The sequence below is a fragment of the Hoplias malabaricus genome, chromosome 4 (genome assembly GCF_029633855.1).
Source record: "Hoplias malabaricus isolate fHopMal1 chromosome 4, fHopMal1.hap1, whole genome shotgun sequence".
Lineage (NCBI taxonomy): Eukaryota > Metazoa > Chordata > Actinopteri > Characiformes > Erythrinidae > Hoplias > Hoplias malabaricus.
Window position 1 is genome coordinate 893,370 of NC_089803.1, and position 22,466 is coordinate 915,835.

At 35.3% G+C, this 22,466-nt stretch overlaps 1 protein-coding gene and 1 long non-coding RNA gene across 2 annotated transcripts in view; both read left to right on the forward strand.

The window, feature by feature from the left end:
• Positions 1–293: 293 nt before the first annotated feature.
• On the forward strand, positions 294–3,352 carry LOC136694273 (uncharacterized). The gene is made up of 5 exons (XR_010802161.1): positions 294–386; positions 641–767; positions 1,819–1,939; positions 2,136–2,209; positions 2,820–3,352. It is a non-coding gene; the product is annotated as an uncharacterized lncRNA (long non-coding RNA).
• Positions 3,353–16,379: 13,027 nt separating this feature from the next.
• Positions 16,380–22,466, forward strand: part of LOC136694204 (zinc finger protein 850-like) — a 142,589-nt gene continuing 136,502 nt past the window's right edge. The window contains exon 1 of the mRNA XM_066667584.1: positions 16,380–17,278. Within this exon, the coding sequence (XP_066523681.1) occupies positions 16,437–17,278 (842 nt within the window). The 5' untranslated portion in view covers positions 16,380–16,436. The remainder of the gene's footprint in view (positions 17,279–22,466) is intronic.

Here is a 22,466-nt window from a genome sequence, read left to right on the forward strand (position 1 = left end):
CAAAAGTATTATATGAAATATTAAAAAAAAATTTTGTACATTTGTTTAATTCCTTTAATAAATTATTTGGGTTCATGTTCTGATAATTTTATATTGTCTTTTCTTTCTTTTTTTTTTTTTAACAGGTGCACTTTGATGAGTATAATGCTCTCATTGGATTTTTTAACTGTGCTATACACTGGAAACTTCTGGTAAAATATTCAAATGAAGCTTTCAAATCACTGTCAAATCACTAAAAGCTCTAAACTATTTGAATTCAACTAACCTTTAAAGGCCTGCTTGTTTTCCAAACAGTATATCAATGCCTTACAAAAGGCAATTTTTGTTATTGATCCAAAAGGACATGATGAGCTGAAGGACTCTGTTGAGGCAGCAAAACGATTCAGGTAAAATACTTTTTCAGTGTTTTATGAATGACTAACTTTGTGCATTACTACAGTTAATTTTACTTATAATACATTAAACATCAAAATTACCACCACTTCCAACATCAAGATGTCTTATCCTCATATGGAAACTTACAAATCTTTTGTGAAGTCCTTGATATTCTCTTTTTTAAATGTCATTCTAAATTCCTAATGTGTATACAAATTGTTTTATGTAAGTAAATGGTGTAAAAAAAACTTTCTATGCAATGCAGGGAGTACTTTAAGATGCGCAGCAACAGATATGGTAAAGAAGACTGGGCACATATCAAGTGGACACCAGGAACAATTCACCACACAAAGCAGACAGATGGAGACAGTTGTGGAGTTTTTGTCATGAAGGTACGAGTGCTATTCCTTTGCTAAATCCAAAACAGAAATTGTGATAAAACATTGAGTAAATGAATATTATTGTTATAATTGATATATCCCATTTAGACCTTGGAGTATCATGTGATATTTGAGTATGTAGAAAAGAATGCTGTTCAGGTTACTCCATCCTTTATAAACAATTGTTAAACGTTAACTAGTTTATAAATATTTTAAAAGAACATTTGAAAATATGTGCATTCTTTTTTAATTACATATCAAGTATTTTTAAATACTACTACAGAATAAAATTATTAAAATTATTAAAAACAAACATAGCCCCTTATATGCTCAAATTAAAAGAAAATTATTACAAGCTAAACTATTTTCTAAAAAACAGGCTTTGTTAAAAAAAAAAGGACCTGGAGGTGTGTCTGTGAGTGAGTTTGGTGTGTTCTCCCCCTCAAAAAACACATTTTGGAATGCGGATTGACGACTCTAAAGTGTCCATAAGTGTGAGTGAATATGTGAATGTGTCACCCTGTGGAAGACTGCCGCCCTCTCCAGGGGTGGGTGTATTCCTGTCTTGCTCCCAATGATTTTGTGTAGGCTCCAGACCCACCGCGACCCTGAACTGGATAAGCAGTTGCAGACAATGAATGAATGATTTATAAGTAAATAAATAAATATATATATATATATATATATATATATATATATATATATATATATATATATATATATATTACAGAATGGTTTAGCTTGTGATGCACTTTGAATCCTTAGAGTTTCTGTATGGAGAAATATATTCTGTTATTACAATGTTCTGCTGCTGTCCAAGAAAAACTCCTCCATTTTATTAAAAATTTATTTAAAATTTCTTTTATCATTACAGGATTTGTTAAAAAAATTTTTGTCCTTAAAATATATTTTTGTAAATTGATTTAAATAGGTTTACATTAGAAAGTTCTTTGCTTGTTGTTTGCACTGCACACAGTTAGTTAGTAAATGTGAGTTAACATTGAGAGGTGAAAGTAAATATAGCATTAAGAATTTGATGTGTTCAATTTTCCCCATAAAATAGATGGCTGAAGACATTGTTTCTCAGTTTCCATCTGTTCCCAAAACCATGACAATTCCTGCAAGCAAAACAGAGATACAGCATCTCAGGTTCCAAATGGCTAAATTTATTTTGAAGGCAACAGGTATGTTAAGTATTCCTTTTTGTTGTATTACATTAACTGAGGCACAATAAACCGTAACATTTCATTTAGTAAATAACACAATGTACAAAACAGAGAGAAGACATAAAGCTAACTTAATGTTTCATCTGTAATTATTTGATAAAGGACTTACTTTCTTATAAAAGAAAATATAAAATCTGGTTTGCTACTATTTCAGAACCACTGAAAAACCTCTGCTCATTGTGTGGTAGTGACACTTTGCCATTAGACAAAGACCAAAAAATCCTGTGGGTAAGTCTTTAAAGCAATTTTTGATATATCAAAATTGTAATAATCATAACTCACAGCAAGATAAATAAAAAAATAATAAAAACATTATAACAAATACGTTTAATATGACTAAACATCACAAAAAAGAGCTTCTACCTATTGAGGAATGTATTCAACATGACCCCTCAACATGCCTTGTAGCATGTATGAAAATATTAGATTCTTTAAGCTCTCTAAATTTATTTTATTTAACCTTTAATTTAACCAGGCAAGTCATTAAGAACAAGTTCTTATTTACAATGGCAGCCTAGCAAGCAGCAGGATTGTGAGGTGGAGCTGCAGTAGGTTTGAAATTTTACAAATGCTTTACTGGACTGAGTTTTGATTCCACAATAATTAGATGCTCTCATCTGACCATAGCATTTTATCTTTTGCCAAAGTACCCAGATATTCAAGCCTACCAAATTCTTCCATGTAAATATCTTTTCAAATAAAAAAAAAAAACATCAAATATATTCAATCACATGTGCAATTGTAATGATAAAATCAAATTGATGCACTTAATTTATGTGTGGATATAGTTTTTATCATACATAATTATTTATTAAAATTGTTTTTTTTCACCTAATAGATCTGTTGTGAGGCATGTCATCGTTGGTACCACATCATGTGCTTGGGCATGAGTGAAGAGGAGTTTTTGCTTGCAAAAAACAAAAAATGGAAATGTGATTTTTGTGGATATTAAGGTATTAATTAGCTACTGTACAGGTAGCTTCAGCACATAACAACTTGGATTACAGAACTTGTAGCAAAATAGGGTGAGTGCACCCACCAAAAGACTTGTAGTACAGGCACACTCCAGCACTCCATAAATGGCATGCATATTTGTTAAAAATATCTCAACATTTCAGAAAACAACTGGTTTCATATGCTTCCCATTCCAAACAGATTAACATCTTGAAAGTCATTGAAAGCATACTATGTAACTTAAACCATTAATATATTGGTTTGTTTGTGTGTTTGTTTGTTTATTTGCTTTCCCCCCCAATTACAAAACTTGTAGTTAGTTGGTTGTTAGGTCTCCTCATCACACATATTGCTCTTGACACTAGGAGAGTGAAGATGAGCACATGCACTTGTTCTAAATATTGATATTGCTTGTATAGCTGGGTAGTTATAATATCATATTTTGTGGATTGTATGTATACATCCTTATTCAATTTCTGTATTTATGTAATCATTGATGTAATAAATAAAAACAAAAAATCTAAATGGGATGTATTATCATTACATTATTATTGAATTATCATTCAACAGATTCCTTTTGAAAATAAAAGTGGTATGTATTTTTCCCTGTAATAAATAATATATAACAGCAACAAAGAAATGTTATTTTAGATTAACAAAGTTAAACTTAATTGTGTGTGTGTTAAAAAGTGTGTGTATGTGTTTTGAGAGGGGAGTTTGCAGGATGGGGGGGGGGTGTTTGTTGTTGCCATTTTTTATTACAATACAAGCAATTCTGTACAATGTATTTTTTTTTCGTCTTCCGTATTTCATTTAGACAACCAGTTTCCTGCCATTTCTTGGTAATACTGTACCATGCACAGATTGAGTTAATGTTTTATGCAAACCGGGTGAAATGCTAATTTAAAGATTTTCGGCCCTGAGTGATTATGATCTATGGATCATCAGTTTGAATCCTGAATGGATAAAATACATTTTAAAAAATTCAATAAAAACCAAGAATGTAATTTTACAGACAAACCAAAGGGTGTGCATGATTAGTGTGATTAATATCTACACTGCACAGTTGCTTTTAAACTTGTATGTAACTTGGTTGAAAAATTATTGAAAATTAAAATTAAAAAAATTCAATAAAAACCAAGAATTTAATTTTATAGACAAACCAAAGGGTGTGCATGGTTAGTGTGATTAATGTCTACAATGCACAGCTGTATTTAAAGTCTTATATAACTTTGTTGAAAAGTTATTGAAAATTAAAAAAAAAAAATTCAATAAAAAATAAGAATTTAATTTTACAGACAAACCAAAGAGTGTGCATGGTTAGTGTGATTAATGTCTACAATGCACAGTTGATTTTAAACTTGTATGTAACTTGGTTGAAAATGTATTGAAAATTCAATTTTAAAAAATTCAATAAAAACCAAAAATTTAATTTTATAGACAAACCAAAGGGTGTGCATGGTTAGTGTGATTAATGTCTACAATGCACAGTTGATTTTAAACTTGTATGTAACTTGGTTGAAAATGTATTGAAAATTAAAATTTAAAAAATTCAATAAAAAATAAGAATTTAATTTTACAGACAAACCAAAGAGTGTGCATGGTTAGTGTGATACCTATCTACAATGCACAGTTGTATTTAAAGTCATATATAACTTGGTTGAAAAGTTATTGAAAATTAAAATTTAAAAAATTCAATAAAAAATAAGAATTTAATTTTACAGACAAACCAAAGAGTGTGCATGGTTAGTGTGATTAATGTCTACAATGCACAGTTGATTTTAAACTTGTATGTAACTTGGTTGAAAATGTATTGAAAATTCAATTTTAAAAAATTCAATTAAAACAAAGAATTTAATTTTATAGACAAACCAAAGGGTGTGCATGATTAGTGTGATTAATGTCTACAATGCACAGTTGATTTTAAACTTGTATGTAACTTGGTTGAAAATGTATTGAAAATTCAATTTTAAAAAATTCAATAAAAACCAAAAATTTAATTTTATAGACAAACCAAAGGGTGTGCATGGTTAGTGTGATTAATGTCTACAATGCACAGTTGAATTTAAAGTCTTATATAACTTGGTGGAAAAGTTATTGAAAATTCAATTTTAAAAAATTCAATAAAAACCAAGAATTTAATTTTATAGACAAACCAAAGGGTGTGCATGATTAGTGTGATTAATGTCTACAATGCACAGTTGATTTTAAACTTGTATGTAACTTGGTTGAAAATTTATTGAAAATTCAATTTTAAAAAATTCAATAAAAACCAAAAATTTAATTTTACAGACAAACCAAAGGGTGTGCATGGTTAGTGTGATTAATGTCTACAATGCACAGTTGATTTTAAACTTGTATGTAACTTGGTTGAAAATGTATTGAAAATTCAATTTTAAAAAATTCAATAAAAACCAAAAATTTAATTTTATAGACAAACCAAAGGGTGTGCATGGTTAGTGTGATTAATGTCTACAATGCACAGTTGAATTTAAAGTCTTATATAACTTGGTGGAAAAGTTATTGAAAATTCAATTTTAAAAAATTCAATAAAAACCAAGAATTTAATTTTATAGACAAACCAAAGGGTGTGCATGATTAGTGTGATTAATGTCTACAATGCACAGTTGATTTTAAACTTGTATGTAACTTGGTTGAAAATTTATTGAAAATTCAATTTTAAAAAATTCAATAAAAACCAAAAATTTAATTTTATAGACAAACCAAAGGGTGTGCATGGTTAGTGTGATTAATGTCTACAATGCACAGTTGAATTTAAAGTCTTATATAACTTGGTTGAAAAGTTATTGAAAATTAAAAATTAAAAAATTCAATAAAAAATAAGAATTTAATTTTACAGACAAACCAAAGAGTGTGCATGGTTAGTGTGATACATATCTACAATGCACAGTTGTATTTAAAGTCATATATAACTTGGTTGAAAAGTTATTGAAAATTAAAATTTAAAAAATTCAATAAAAAATAAGAATTTAATTTTACAGACAAACCAAAGAGTGTGCATGGTTAGTGTGATTAATGTCTACAATGCACAGTTGATTTTAAACTTGTATGTAACTTGGTTGAAAAGTTATTGAACATTTAATTTGAAAAAATTCAATAAAAATCAAGAATTTAATTTTATAGACAAACCAAAGGGTGTGCATGATTAGTGTGATTAATGTCTACAATGCACAGCTGTATTTTAAGTCATATATAACTTGGTGGAAAAGTTATTGAAAATTCAATTTTAAAAAATTCAATAAAAACCAAGAATTTAATTTTACAGACAAACCAAAGGGTGTGCATGATTAGTGTGATTAATGTCTACAATGCACAGCTGTATTTTAAGTCATATATAACTTTGTTGAAAAGTTATTGAACATTTAATTTTAAAAAATTCAATAAAAACCAAGAATTTAACTTTATAGACAAACTAAAGGGTGTGCATGATTAGTGTGATTAATGTCTACAATGCACAGTTGAATTTAAAGTCTTATGTAACTTGGTTGAAAAGTTATTAAAAAATAAATTTAAAAATTCATTAAAAAAAGATGTTTCCATCCATCAATCATTTTATTGATAAAATAAATCATGTGCATGATATCAAACACAATGTACACTTTATGTTAAAAAAATAAAGGCTTAACATTTAAAAGAACAGATTCCAAACACAGAATTACAGTTAGAACTTTAACATTCTCTTTAAATAAAGCTTTCTGCTTCACTACGTCTCACAGTCTCTGGTTTTCTTCACTGTGTCCACAGTCCTCACTACCTGACCCCTCCTGGGTGAATCAGATCAGACAGACAAACAGAGTGAGAGACAGACTGAGAGTGAGACAGACTGAGTGAGTGAGAGTGTGTGTGTGTGTGTGTGAGTGAGTGAGTGAGGGAGAGAGAGAGACCTAAATTCTGAATGTAACTGTTAATGAGAGGTCAGTATGAAAACACTGGGGTGCATTCTTCCCCATCACTCCTAGTGTCTAACGCGGCCAATCTGATGTTTATAAACACAGTGAAAACGAAGCTATTGAAGATTGTTACCTGTTGTTAGCGGCGACAGGAAATTACGTATTTAATCGTATTTAAGCAAATTAGACTGAAAGACGATGATGTGCAGTGCTGTAGACAGAGTCTAGAAACGAATGCACTTTGTTGCGATGTCAAAAACGGTCTGTTTTTTTTAGCTATTGAAAGGAAAAGGAGCATATATCAAATTCACCGGAGCGTCCATAAAAACAGTGTGCATTGTTCTCTGTGTCCGTACCATTCAGAATATGTAACTGTGTCAGATATAACCTTAGTTTGAAAAGGTATTGACGCCGGAAAACCGAATATCGAAAAGAAAACTAACTTTACCGTGGTTCCCAAACCTTCGCTCCTCTAAACGCTGCCACACTTCAATGTTATGAATTTAATTCCTGCTGGCTCCACTGCTTCAGATATTTTAACAGAGCTCAGTGAGTCCATAGCGGCTCCTCTGTACAATGTTCCGTTACACGGCCCGCCTTTACTTTCGGTTTCGCGAAATGGCGCCACGGGTCTAAAACTTACCTCCGAGAGCAGGAGCACACACCGCGCCAAGAAACAGGATCAGGGCGACAGAGGCTAGACCGACCCCCATCTTCACATTCAGTCCCGGGTTAAACCCTCTCTCTCTCGCTCAAATAATAAAGTCCCCCGATCAGTGTTTTCCGTTACAAATTCACTGTGATGACACCCTTGGATTTGAAGCTTCGCGGCGTGTATCAAAAAAATGAGACTTCGAACGTATCCGTGCGTGATTCGGTCTACAACGATCATGTGACCAATGACGTCAGAGAGAGAGAGACTGAAACACAGATGAATAGTGAAAATGGAACCAGCAAGAAAAAAAATGATAAAAAAAAAACACTGCCTTATAAATGTACGCTATTTTATCAGTTCTGTTAAATTAATACGATGTGCACAATTCAGAACTTATACTAAAATATGTAAAATATTTTTTGCAGTTTCATATTTATTCTCTGTATAATGTCGTCATAAAACCAAGCTTTGTCCTGTGATAAAACATTTTTCAAATTATTTTAACACTAAGATGTGCACCATTTTAAATGATAAATGAAAGTTGTGGGGATAATGTCTGTCTCAGGTGAAGTGCCTGGTCTGCTCTCAGCCTTTATTAGCTGGCATTGGAGCTTTTATGTACACCAGCCTCTTCAGTCCCACGTGAGGGGATATTTTCAAAACCTGGAGAGGTTGTAAATAAAAAATAATATTAATAAACCAGCTTGACCCCAGCACTGTGGAAAAGACATTATTCCTAAACAAAAAATGAATGACACGTGTACAAGTCTGTAATCACATCCAGTAAACTATATGATCACTGCACACCATAAAAGCCCTTTCACAAACACTCTCACTACTTTCACATTCATTCACACAAAATTCTGTCATGTTAAATACCTTACAAAGCAAACCCACAGGAACCTCACCTGTGTGGGGGGGGTGATAAATGTAGATGTGTTATCAAGAGCCCCTCTCAAGAAATTGTTTAAGAATATTAGACTTTTAGATATTAACAGAATAAAAACTTAACAAGAAGTGACAACCTTCAACAGTTTGGATGTAATTACAGTGTAGTTTCTCTAATGTGCCTCATCAAGGTGTGTTGAGTGTATTGTAAATGTACTTTTAATATTACTGTTTTATATATTGTAACAGAACACATTATCCATCCAACAATGTCTTCTGCCAAGCCCTGGATGTGTGATCATTATCTAAACAGGATCTGAAAACAGGAGGAACTGTCATAACACATCACTGTCATAAAACAAGCCATAAACAACCTAGGCCATAAACATTATCTGAGTTCCTGGTGCTTAGAATTAAACATGAACTGCATTTACATTTTTAATTTAACAGAGTAAAATACCATTGTCATCTGACAGTGAATCAATGAATTAGGCCGGATTACTGGGAATGATGAGGTGAACACATCCAAGGGACAGTCGAGGCTCTTTCGTATATAACTCTGCGAGATTTTATCATGAAAAAAAATTCAACACACCTCAGAAACCTTGAAGGGTCTACTCTCCAACTATATATAGGTTGAAACGAAATATACTTTTATATTCTTGTGAGAGAAGCATAAACAACAAGAGGCACATTTTTGAGGCGCAAGCTTTTTTGCTCCGCCCATAGACACGTTCTGCCATTCATAAGTTAAAACATTTTAATTCAGCGGCTGTCAGTGGAGGATTAGAGGCCGAGAATTTGCATGAAAACGCTCATTTGTTTATTTTAAACACAGAGCACGTGTAGGGATTGTTTTCATTCTGAAGAAGGAGCTTCGTCATGGCGCACTCACGGTTTACAGCTGCGGACCCAACTCTACACATCCAGGTGAGTTTGAAGAGGATTCAGCTCATCTGCCGAAAGAGGGGAGGACAGTGAGGAAGAAAGGCTTTATTTCGAGAAGTGGATTGATACCAAGGAGGATTTTTTTGTGATAGGTCATTGAAATCCTTTTTTCAAATGAAATAAACCCGTCTTCGGAGTTCATTCACATTTACTGTGGTAACACCGTGAATTCTGGGTAAATTAAAATAAAGAATAAACTAAATAAGTGTCACTTTGTATGTGACAAACATAAATGAATGTAAAACACATGTAAGAATTATAATTCTGTAAGAAAACGCATTCATTCATGCTTATGTAAATACACCGAATGCTGCTGTTATGTGTAAATGGAACATTCAAGTGCAGCCTGTTGCTAATCTGAGTGTGAATGGCATGTTGTACATTAGTTTGTGAGGCTCCTGTACCATAAGTGTTGCTTATTGTCATGCTATAATGTGTAAATATCTGTATAAGTTTAGCCTATTGTGGTAGTTTAATGTGTAAAAGGCCTGTGTAAATGTGATAGCGTCATGCTATGTAGCTTGTTGCACTATGTACTGCTAATGTAGATCTTTGTAACTGTTGACATTTATGAAATGTGGAAAACATTACACCTCCACCCAAAAAAACATGCAGTTTGTCCAGTCTACAACCACCACCAGGCAGAACAGGAACAAACTTTGCTTTCTGAAGTGTGGAAAATATTCCACCAACACCCGAATAACAACACCGTTGGTCCAGTGTGCAGCCACTGACATGTCGCACAGAAACACGTGATTCTACTCCACTGCTGCTGTCAGTGTAGTGTTGTGCTATACATAGGTCATGTGTTGATGTATATTTTAAACATATGGTCTTGAGTGCAGCATTAAGAGATGTTCACTGTTCTGAGTTTATACGTATGTTCTGTGTCTGTGCTCCAAAGAGGGAAATGTTTAGGATGAGCTGCCAGTAAGGATAAGAGATAATACATTTTCTTCTCTCTCTCAGTCCCTTGAATGTGCAAATGTAAACCAAACTCCATATTCCTATATTTGGAAAGGTAAAGAATCATATATATTGAAGTGCTGGCCAAGAGCCGGGGAGAGAGAACAGCGTGCTGAATCTGACACCTCTCTCACGGGACCTGTAAGTTTCTGTAAATAAAGATGTATTTACACCTTTAAACGTGTCTGCAGAGATTCTTTTCCATCATCTGTCTTCACAATACAGTAAATAAACAACAGTGTAAATACTGTACTTGAGTTATTAGTAAATATTTGCTCACAGGGCAACTACTCACATTTAATTATTATTGTGTTCAGCCACCATCATGAAAAACAGAGGTAAGGTATTTATTTGTTTAGCTGGGTTTTTGTTTGTTGTTATGGCCTGGGTCAACATTGTTGTATCAATGTTTGTCTTCACTTGGATTGTCAACCAATGTGAGTATCTTGTTCTTTTCATTTCTTCTCATCATACATTTACTGTCAGTCAATCACCACATACACTGCCATGGCCCCTTTCCCCTAGACAAGGTCGTAACAATCATGATAACTGAACAAAGGAATCATATTGGTGTAAATGCTATGAAAATGTAATTAAGCTGGTTAAAGTCAGTGATTTTAGTAGAATCAAATCAAATCAAATTTATTTATATAGTGCCTTTTACAACTGATGTCACAAAGCAGCTTCACAGAATTCCATTAAAGACAAAGTTTTAACATGAAATATAAAAATGTAAAGAATGTAAAAATCCCCAGGAGAGTGAGGCCAAGGGCGACAGTCACAAGGAAACACTCCCTCAGCTGACGAGGAAAATTTGGGAGGAACCAAGGCTCACAAGGGGGACGTATCCTCTCGTCAATCTACTGGTAATAACAGTTAGGAATCTGTGAAAACTTCAGTGTAGGGGGCGGGCAGCTCCAAGGCAAGTGGTGGTGGCTGGAGCTGGTCTTAAAATTATTAAAATTTTAAAATTATTTTTAATCTCTTTAGGTGTATGTAAAGCAGAAAACTACAAAAAGATAAACTAAACAAATGAGATTTTAGCCTAGATTTGAAGATTGTGACTGTGTCTGAGTCCCGAACATTTTCTGGAAGATCATTCCAGAGTTGGGGGCTTTATAAGAAAAAGCTCTTCCCTCAGATGAGGCCTTCTGAATTCTGAGAACTATTAAAAGTCCAGTACTCTGTGATCTGATTAATCGTAGAGGATCATAATAGAAAATAGTGTCTTGAAGGTATTCAGGAGCGAGCTAATGTAGAGTTTTATATGTTAACAACAGAATTTTGTAATCGATGCGGAATTTAACAGGCAGCCAATGAAGTGACAATAGAACTGGACTGATATGTTCAAATGGCTGGCTGCAGCATTTTGATCTTTTTTTCTTAAATTTGTGCTGGTGCATCCTGACAGTAGTGCGTTACAGTAGTCAAGCCTTGAAGTAATAAAGGCATGTACTAATGTTTCTGCGTCCTGCAGGGATAAGTCATTTCTAATCGTGGCGATGTTGTGAAGATGTAAAAAAGCTGTCCTAGTGATTACTGCCTATGTGCTGATCAAATGATAAATCTGGGTCAATTATGATGCCAAGGTTTTTTGCTGCTGAAGCTGGTTTAACAGGAAAGTCAGCAAGATTTAAAATAAAATCTGATCATTTATTACTTGCCACCTTTGGACCCAAAAGCAGGACCTCTGTTTTGTTGCTGTTTAGAAGGAGGAAGTTACGCAACATCCAGCCTTTCACGTCTTTTACACAGTCCTCTATTTCCTTTAATCTGTGTTTGTCATTGGGCTTGGCTGAAATATACAGTTGTGTGTCGTCTGCGTAACAGTGAAAGTTAATGTCATGGTTTCTTATAACTTTGCCTAGTGGTAACATACATAATGTAAATAATAATGGTCCTAAAATAGAGCCTTGTGGAGTTCCAAACCTTACTTTAGAATAATTGAAAGATAGATTGTTTACTTTTAATAAACTGATAATGTTCCGTTAAGTAAGATTTGAACCAATGTCATCTAGGTATATATTGCGTAGGTTTTGTGCAATTAATCATTGTTTTATATGTTTTAAATATGTTTACTCTTACTCACGATTGAGTCTGAGGTGAGTTAAGGTGTCATTTAAGGTAGAATGTAAATTATGAAGTGAGATTACAGATACTGATTGTTCGTAGAACATATTATATTATATGATATTTTTTGTTGAATATAATTATCTTGTTCACATTGTTTAAGCATCTTTTGTGCACTTTGTGTAGACAAGGAAAATATATGGTCCACCTTATTGTGATGAGTGGTGTCTTCAATACGATGTCAGAGCAAATCTTGAACAACACAACACACAACTAAATCTGACTCCCTGTTGTTTTTGTGTATTTACAGAGTAAACCAGGAAAACAGCTGACTGCATAATCCAGCCCGCTCCCTGTTGTTTCCTTGTACTTACAGTGTAAGAAGCAGAGAACTGTGAGGAACTACATATTTCAGCCCACTCCCCATTGTTTCACTGTAGTTACACTAAGAAGGAGTGAACTGTGAGGAACTACATAATCCAGCCATTCTCTGTTGTTTCCCTGTATTAATGGTGTAAGAAAGAGAGAACAATAATTACTTTGTGGTTTCTATATAATTATTGAAAAAATAAAATGTGTATAAAGCTTTGCATGTCTTATTATTGTGTTATATACATATATCATGGCTAAGACATAGCTCATATGAAATTAGGTAATGGTCAGAGATTGCTGAGGTTTGTGTGTAATATTAAGCTTGTCTATGCTAAGACCTAGTGTCAAAACTAAGTCTGAAGTGTGACTATAATAGTGTGTAGGCACTGTTACATTTTGAGTAATAACAACAGAGTCTGGGATTGAAGTAAAAGCCTTTTCAGTGGGTCATCTTCCTTCTCAAAATGGATATTGAAATCTCCTACAATTATAACTTTGTGATTGCACACAGCTAGGTTTGCAGCGAAATCACTGAATTATTTTAGAAATTCTGAGTAGAGCCCTAGAGGTCTGTAAATGTTACATAATAAAAAAGTCACCGGATTTGTCATAATGGTGGAGAGAAACGCAAAAGAAGTGAAGGTGTCACATTGTTTATGACTGATATCTAGGGTATTTTGGTAAATTACACATACTTCACCTCCTTTGCCTGATAATCTTGGGCTATGTTCATAATTACAGTCTAGAGGGGTGATTTAGTTTAGTGCTGAATATTCATCTGATCTAAATTTAATCTGAGGTGTTGCTGCTATCATCTGAATATGATTTAATATCGATTAGGTTGTTGAAACGAGCTGATAGAGTTTTTCTACCTTTACATTTAATTCGGGGCAAAGGCATAGTTTCAATCCAGATGAAACTAGGTGACGCCTCAAGGCAGTTCGCAGGCGGTCATTTTAGCCTGTCTGTCTACAGCCTGGTCCCGGCTCTGGATTGTCAGCAGCTGTTTATGCTGACTCTGCTGACGTAGCATCAAGCTACTTGTTGAGGAACTAATTAAAATAATTGCTTGTTGAAAGCAATAGCGTGGTGTTTAATACTATAAATGTGTATATTCATCATACTACATTTATCATAATAATCACATCTAAAGTGTTCAGACTAAAGTAAATTATCCTACAGATTATAAAGAGATAAAGCAGCAGGTTAATAAAACACTTATGTTAACTTTGCAACATTATTCAATATGTAAGTAAATACCACCATCTACTGGCAAAATCTTGCAACTTTAGTGAAAAGGTCAAGATGTTGTAGAATAACGTCTGTACAGGTAAATGAAATAAAGTAAACAAACAAAGAACCCAAAATCAAGCAAACAAAAATATAAAACTCCGTAGACCTAAAAATATGCCGTCTGTACATGAAAAAACAAACTCTTTAGATGTAAAAACATGCTGTACACTCAAAAAATAGTTCTGTAGACATAAAAGAAACACCTCTCAATACAACAACACGCACATACTTTTCGTCTGTACACGTCATATTTTTAGGTGTACAGGCGTTAGGTTTAAGACGATTTTGGCCCTAAATGCATGCCATACACGTTATTTTCCGGTCCACTGTATGGAATAACCACGTGACTGAAAACAACCTATTGGAATGATGCTCTGGACTGAGGGCGCTGTCTCTGTGGGGACTGTCCAATAAGAGCAGCTGTTATGATTTTCCAGCCAATCGTGTGAGAGGGGACGGGCGTTGTGGTGTGTGTGTGTGTGTGTGTGTGTGTGTGTGTGTGTGTGTGTGTGTGTGTGTGTGTGAGTGAGTGAGAGAGAGAGAGAGAGAGAGACAGACAGAGAGAGAGAGAGAGAGAGTGTGAGTGTGAGTGAGTGAGAAGCAGGAGGAGAGCTGTGTTGGAGAGAAATCAAGTCCTGTTGTTTTCACTGAAGGTAAAGATGTGTTACACCCCGTTTATACCGTGTTTTACTGAAGATAAACGCGTTTAAGATATTTACACCACGTTTATACCGTGTTTTACTGAAGATAAACGTCTTTAAGACGTTTACACCACGTTTATACCATGTTTTACTGAGGATTAACGCGTTTAAGATATTTACACCTCGTTTATACCGTGTTTTACTGAAGATAAACGCGTTTAAGATATTTACACCTCGTTTATACCGTGTTTTACTGAAGATAAACGTGTTTAAGATATTTACACCACGTTTATACCGTGTTTTACTGAAGATAAACGCGTTTCAGATATTTACACCTCGTTTATACCGTGTTTTACTGAAGATAAACGCGTTTAAGATATTTACACCTCGTTTATACCGTGTTTTACTGAAGATAAACGCGTTTAAGATATTTACACCTCGTTTATACCGTGTTTTACTGAAGATAAACGCGTTTAAGATATTTACACCCCGTTTATACCGTGTTTTACTGAAGATAAACGTGTTTAAGATATTTACACCACGTTTATACCGTGTTTTACTGAAGATAAACGTCTTTAAGACGTTTACACCACGTTTATACCATGTTTTACTGAGGATTAACGCGTTTAAGATATTTACACCTCGTTTATACCGTGTTTTACTGAAGATAAACGCGTTTAAGATATTTACACCTCGTTTATACCGTGTTTTACTGAAGATAAACGTGTTTAAGATATTTACACCCCGTTTATACCGTGTTTTACTGAATATAAACGCGTTTAAGATATTTACACCCCGTTTATACCGTGTTTTACTGAAGATAAACGCGTTTAAGATGTTTACACGTTTATACCGTGTATTACGTTAGATAAATGTGTTTAACATATTTACACCCCTTTTTTTCTGTGTTTTATTGAAAATAAACGTGTTTAAGATATTTACACCCCATATATACCGTGTTTTACTGAATTTACCTGGGCAATTAATCGAAATTCACATTTAGAATTTTATAATTCTAATTTTATATTCATTTTAGAATTTCTAACTTGGCTGGCATAATCTTGTCTATATCAATTATATTGATTATTTTTATTCTGTTATGTCCCAACTGTGTGCTAATTTACTGTGTCTTTAAAACCACACTACCCAGCTGTAGTCACGTGATTCTGCGCCTATCTGCCATATGGACGCAACCTAAATGCCAAATCGGAACAAGTGACTGGAGCAGCTAGTGTCTGGTTTTGGACGTGCTGTGTTTTGAGTATAAATAAGACGACACTGAACGTAAGTTAAACGTAAACAAGCTCTCAGTGACATAAGAAAAAACTCCCATATTTAATATTGGAGCAAATTTGAGCACTAAACTATGAGGGTCAAAAACACAAAAACAAAGTAATTGTTCGTATTAATCGTAATCGTGGTAAAATGTACAATTAATCGTGATATTGATTTGCACTTATATTGACCAGCCCTAGATGTTGCTCTATTCCTGCACCATGAGTTGTCAACAGTGACTTATTTTTTGCTGTTTCAGTAGCAGTACTTAAGGTGGAACTGACTACAAATTCAGGAGAATATTGGTCACCAGTAGAGAGCCAGGGGAGAGTGAATTGAACTAATTTATCTTTGTTTCTTTATTGTCTTCCAGGACAGAAGACCATCTCTTTGGATACTTTCTCTGGCTCCTGTTGTTCAAGAAAGTTCCAGAGTTTTTCCACAGGTGCATCAAGAAACATTTCCAAGTGGAATATAACACAATGTTGAGATCAGGAGGGATTAAATGTGAGGATATGGAGGACAGAAGCTCCAGTTCTCAGGAAACATCCTTGGATAGTCCCCACACTCACACATCCAACAGGAAATCTCTTAAAAACAAACAGAAAACTTATGACTGTGGAGAGTGTGGGAAGAGTTTTACTAAACAGAGCCATCTACAAAGACACCAGCGCATTCACACAGGAGAGAAACCGTATCACTGTTCAGAGTGTGGGAAGAGTTTTACTGTACAGTGTAGTCTCCAAAGACACCAGCGCATTCACACAGGAGAGAAACCGTATCACTGTTCAGAGTGTGGGAAGAGTTTTACTGTACAGTGTAGTCTCCAAAAACACCAGTGCATTCACACAGGAGAGAAACCGTATCACTGTTCAGAGTGTGGGATGAGTTTTACTCAACAGGGTCATCTCCAAAAACACCAGCACATTCACACAGGAGAGAAACCGTATCACTGTTCAGAGTGTGGGAAGAGTTTTACTGTACAGAGTAGTCTCCAAACACACCAGCACATTCACACAGGAGAGAAACCGTATCACTGTTCAGAGTGTGGGAGGAGTTTTACTGAACAGGGTAATCTCCAAACACACCAGCGCATTCACACAGGAGAGAAACCGTATCACTGTTCAGAGTGTGGGAGGAGTTTTACTGTACAGAGTAGTCTCAAAATACACCAGCGCATTCACACAGGAGAGAAACCGTATCACTGTTCAGAGTGTGGGAAGAGTTTTACTGAACAGGGTAGTCTCAGAAAACACCAGCGCATTCACACAGGAGAGAAACCGTATCACTGTTCAGAGTGTGGGAAGAGTTTTAGTCATAAGAAGTCTGTCCGGAAACATCACTGCGTTCACCCAGAACCAGAAAGGTTAGCAATGAGTGACGGATTACCTTCAGAGATTGGGGTTTAATTATTGCATTGGTCCAAATTCAATGTAAAAAATATCCTTAAAGCTGAATTGTGTAGTGCTTGGGAATTTGGAGACGTCTGATTGAACTGTGTGATACCAGATGCCACGGATTGTTTATGGAACTTTATTTTCAAGATGTGACCTCAGGATTAATTATTACAGGTCCTATTTACCCTCTCATTCACACTGTCGTTGTGTTTCACTGTGCTCCAAATATAAACAATACAACACCCTACTGAGCTTCTACTGCCCATCTGCCCCCATCATCACCATTCCTCCCTATTTCTGGGGCTGGACTGTATACCCTTGGAAGGGGAAAGATCAGTGTTGGTGGAGCTATTAGTCTCACGGAGCACAGGAGTCACGGGGCTGTGCTACCAGGACCTCAGCACACATCCAGAGAGAGTGTTTTCCTCATTTTCATCACCATGAAGGACATGCCTGCTAATCACTGCAGCAAGACAAGTGTGCCGTGGAAAAGCATTTATTATAACTAAGTTCAAAACCAGTTGAATTATAATGATTTGGTCTATTTCCATATTGTATCTATGTCAATAGTAGAGTCACTCAGGTGATATTACAGTGCCCTGAGTACAAACATTATAATAATGTGTATCTTGCTCAAAAGATTCCCATCCTATGATCATCTGATGACTCTCACTGAAAATGAAGGATGGTATTCCCAGAGTCCTCAGCAGTGTCACATGACCACCTCCATTTATCTGAGATCTTTTCACTGTTCCAAATCTTCTGAATATCAATCACCCCTGTTTCTCCTTCATGCTCATTAGACAGAGTATTTAAATACAGTGTTGGTTGAGATTGTGTAAGAGTATTGCCTTATCTGTGCATTCAGTGCTTTATTTATTGTTTCTATTTCTGTCTCTTTGGATCTGTTTGTATTTTTGGCTTGACTTCAGACTTATGTTTATGCTTTTAGTTTGCCCTCTGTAGGATATTAAACTGTTTTTTAATCCACAAGTGTCACTCGAGTTATCTTTTGATATCATGACAAATTAATCTTTTTAAAATGTACTTTTTAAAGACCACAAGGACACATCTTGCTTGTTTGTTACTTTTATTTATTGTGTGGATATTCACAAGCATCACCATTCTCTATTTGTAAACAGTAGAAGACATTTTAGTGAAAATAATGAAATTAAATGTTTTTAAATTATAAAGTAAGGAATTGGACATAAATTTAAGGAGTAATATTGTAGATACCACAGTGGATGAAGTCATACATTTTTGAGACTTTTTCCAAAGGTCAAAAAATGAATATTGACACAGACCTTCCACTTGTTATAATAATACAAATTATAATTTTCATAGAGCATGGGTTTGGGAGTGGATGAGGAGCTCCATAGTGCCCCCAAATGCAGACAATTGTCTGGATGAAACTGATCAGATATTTGTTCATTGATCTCATTACCAAACAAATATCACTGGGTTTTATCATAAAGCAGGTCTACTGGAGTTAGGACAATTCTGGATATACCTGTCGCATTGTCTTTATAGCGCCACCTATGTTTAAATGTGTATTCCACACCTCTGGAATGCTGGAAAATTCATACAAATTTGCAGACTCATCATTATTAGCACGTACAGTTGCTGGTCATAAAATTAAAATATCATGAAAAGTTAATTTATTTCAGTAATTCCATTCAAAAAGTGAAAGTTGTATATTATACACATTCATTACACACAGACTGATACTTCAAGTGTTTATTTCTTTTATTTCGATGATTATAACCGACAACTAATGAAAACCCCAAATTCAGTATCTCAGAATATTAGAATATTACTTAAGTACAATACAAAAGAAGATTTTTTAGTAATGTTGGCCAACTGAAAAGTATGAACATGAGCATGTACAGCACTCAATACTTAGTTGGGGCTTCTTTTGTCTGAATTACTGCAGCAATGCGGTGTGGCATGGAGTTGATCAGTCTCTGGCACTGCTTAGGTGTTATGAGAGCCCAGGTTGCTCTGATAGTGGCCATCAGCTCTTCTGCATTGTTGGGTCTGGTGTATTGCATCTTATTCTTCACAGTACCCTATAGATTTTCTATGGGGTTAAGGTCAGGCGAGTTTGCTCGTCAATTAAGAACAGGAATACCATGGTCCTTAAACCAAGTTCTGGTAGCTTTGGCACTGTGTGCAGGTGTCAAGTCTTGTTGGAAAATGAAATCTGCATCTCCATAAAGTTGGTCAGCAGCAGGAAGCATGAAGTGCTCTAAAACTTCCTGGTAGATGGCTGCGTTGACCTTGGAACTCAGAAAACACAGTGGGCCAACACCAGCAGATGACATGGCTCCCCAAACCATCACTGACTGAAGAAACTTTACAATGGACCTCAAGCAACGTGGATTCTGTGCCTCTCCTCTCTTCCTCCAGACTCTGGGACATTGATTTTCAAAGGAAATGCAAAATTTACTTTAATCAGAGAACATAATTTTGGATCACTCATCAGCAGTCCAGTCCTTTTTGTCTTTAGCCCAGATGAGATGCTTCGGACGCTGTCTTTAGTTCAAGAGTGGTTCGATATAAGGAATGCGACGCTGAAACCCATGTCTTGCATACGTCTGTGTGTGGTGGTTCTTGAAGCACTGACTCCAGCTGCAGTCCAGTCTTTGTGAATCTCCCCCACATTTTTGAATGGGTTTTGTTTCACAGTCCTCTCCAGAGTGTGGTTATCCCTATTGCTTGTACACATTTTTCTACCACATCTTTTCCTTCCGTTCACCTCTCTATTAATGAGCTTGGACACAGAGCTCTGTGAACAGCCAGCCTCTTTACATTTTTTGCCTTGCCCTGCTTGTGTAAGGTGTCAATGGTAATCTTTAGAACAACTGTCAAGTTAGCAGTCATCCCCATGATTTTGGAGCCTACAGAACTTGACTGAGAGACAATTTAAAGGCCTTTGCAGGTGTTCTGAGTTAATTAGCTTATTAGCATTTGCCACTTTCATCATAAGTGAAAGGTAGGGAAGATGCTGTACGTCCTAGTGTTAGTGATGTCAAAATATCAGTGCATGACATTCAGTGTAACATTTTTAAAATCAAATGATAGTTTAGAGATAATATATGAGGAAGTACCTAGCAGCAGAAGTATATAATGTTAACCAAAGTTAATAGGCGACATTATGTTTTTTTTTTGGTTTTTTTTGGCAATCTGATTGGTTTGGTCTTAATGTTAATGAATGTTCTCAGTTGGATAACAGTAATGTAAACTCTTAATGTTTTTCAGTATGGACGAGGACCACTTGCAAACACCTGGCGGAGAAGAAAGTGGGTCTTCGATATTCTAGGCATCGGTCAACAGCCACTCATGGATACACACACTTCCCTGTTAATCACAGTCACTGGTTTTTGACCCTGTAACAGACAGACCACACACAGAATCTGGAGAGAGCATGGGCCATATACATATACTTGTTTAAATGTTCAAAACTAATTACAGTAACAGTGATATCTAGTAGACAGTTCATTAAATTTGTGTGTTAATTTGGAATTAATTATAATGAAAATAATTCAGTGATGCTGAAAATCTTACGTGTTTCTAATTAAGACTGGCTAAGTAACAGTAATTATAAGTCCTTAGGGATTTATAAAGTATCATTTAAGGGATTAACATCGGAAAATAACAAAAAGACCCCATAGATCCTAAGTCATGTTAATTAAACGTATTCATTTATTAAGCAATGTTATGCAGCTGTGAAGTTTAAGGAACCACTTTTTAAAATTAATTTGAAGCATATTGCTTAATGGATAAAAAAACTCACCGAAACCTCTTAAATATTAATGAAGTGGTTGTAAAAATAGAACTGTTTTCAGCAGTACTGAAAGGGTCAAGAAGACTAATAAAAATAATGTTTGTTATTTATGAAGCGAAATCAGTAATAATTATAATTTGATTAACAATTAATTATTTAATTCATTTTTGCTAAGCTTCATTGTTGGGAGCCTTTAAGTAATATGTAGTGTCTTTTACTTCCTGCTTCCTTGCCGTTCAGACGCTTCGCTGCTTAGCTCTGCTATCTTTTATTACTTTCCCTTTTATTTTTTTGAAACCTCCTTGTTTTTCTGTGATAGAGAATCTGAGCTTTTAAATATACACAGGTCAGCAGCGCTACGAAGCCAAAACTGGATATTTTCTGCTTTTGATACTTTTTAAAGTAGTGCGATTGCTCTAGGAACCAGGACTGTTCCAACAACCAGGACAGTTTCAACAGGCTACAGTAGAAGAAACTTGTGAAATGCCTCATTATTTTGTTCAACACATGTGCTGTCAGAATTGTTACAGACGTCTGCAGAGATTCTCAGCTTTGTAAATGGACTTTCGGAGACTGCTATCAGAGTTTAAGGACTGGCATTTCAGTGCAAAGGGTATGGAATGTGCAATATCAGTACAGTGCAATATCAGTACAGAATCAGAATTGGAAATAAATATAGTAAAATAAATAGTGCAAGGCAAGGCAGTTCAGTGCAATGTTTCTGTATTAAGTATAAAACTACTACTGTAGCTATCAGATTAAAGTATACATGAGGTAGAGGAGATGGTTGACTTGTCCAGTGGTTGACTTGTCTATTGTCCAGTTAGGTACACATGTACAAATATGGAGGAGGTGGATGGGCAGACAGACTATGCGGAGAAGTCCATCTCTCCTCTCCCCTTGAGTGAAGCGTTGAACAGCTCAATAGCCCTGGGGACAAATGATTTCCTCAGTCTGTCAGTTGAGCCTGGCAGTGAGCGAAGTCTCCAGCTGATCAAGCTCTTCTGCTTAGTTATGATACTGTGGAGTGGATGGCACTCATTGTCCAAGATGCTGATCAGTTTGTTCAGGGTCCTCTTGTTTGATATGGAAGTGATGCACTCCAGTTCAGCCCCCACCACAGAAGTCCACCACCATCTCCTTGGTCTTTGAAGTGTTCAGTTGGAGGTGGTTCAGTTTGCACCATTGCACAAAGACCTCCACCAGGCTCCTGTACTCCTCCTCCTGCTCGTTCCTGATACACCCCACAATCGCAGTATCATCAGAGAACTTCTGCATGTGGCACAACTCAGTGTTGTAGCAGAAGTCAGATGTGTTCACAGGGTGAA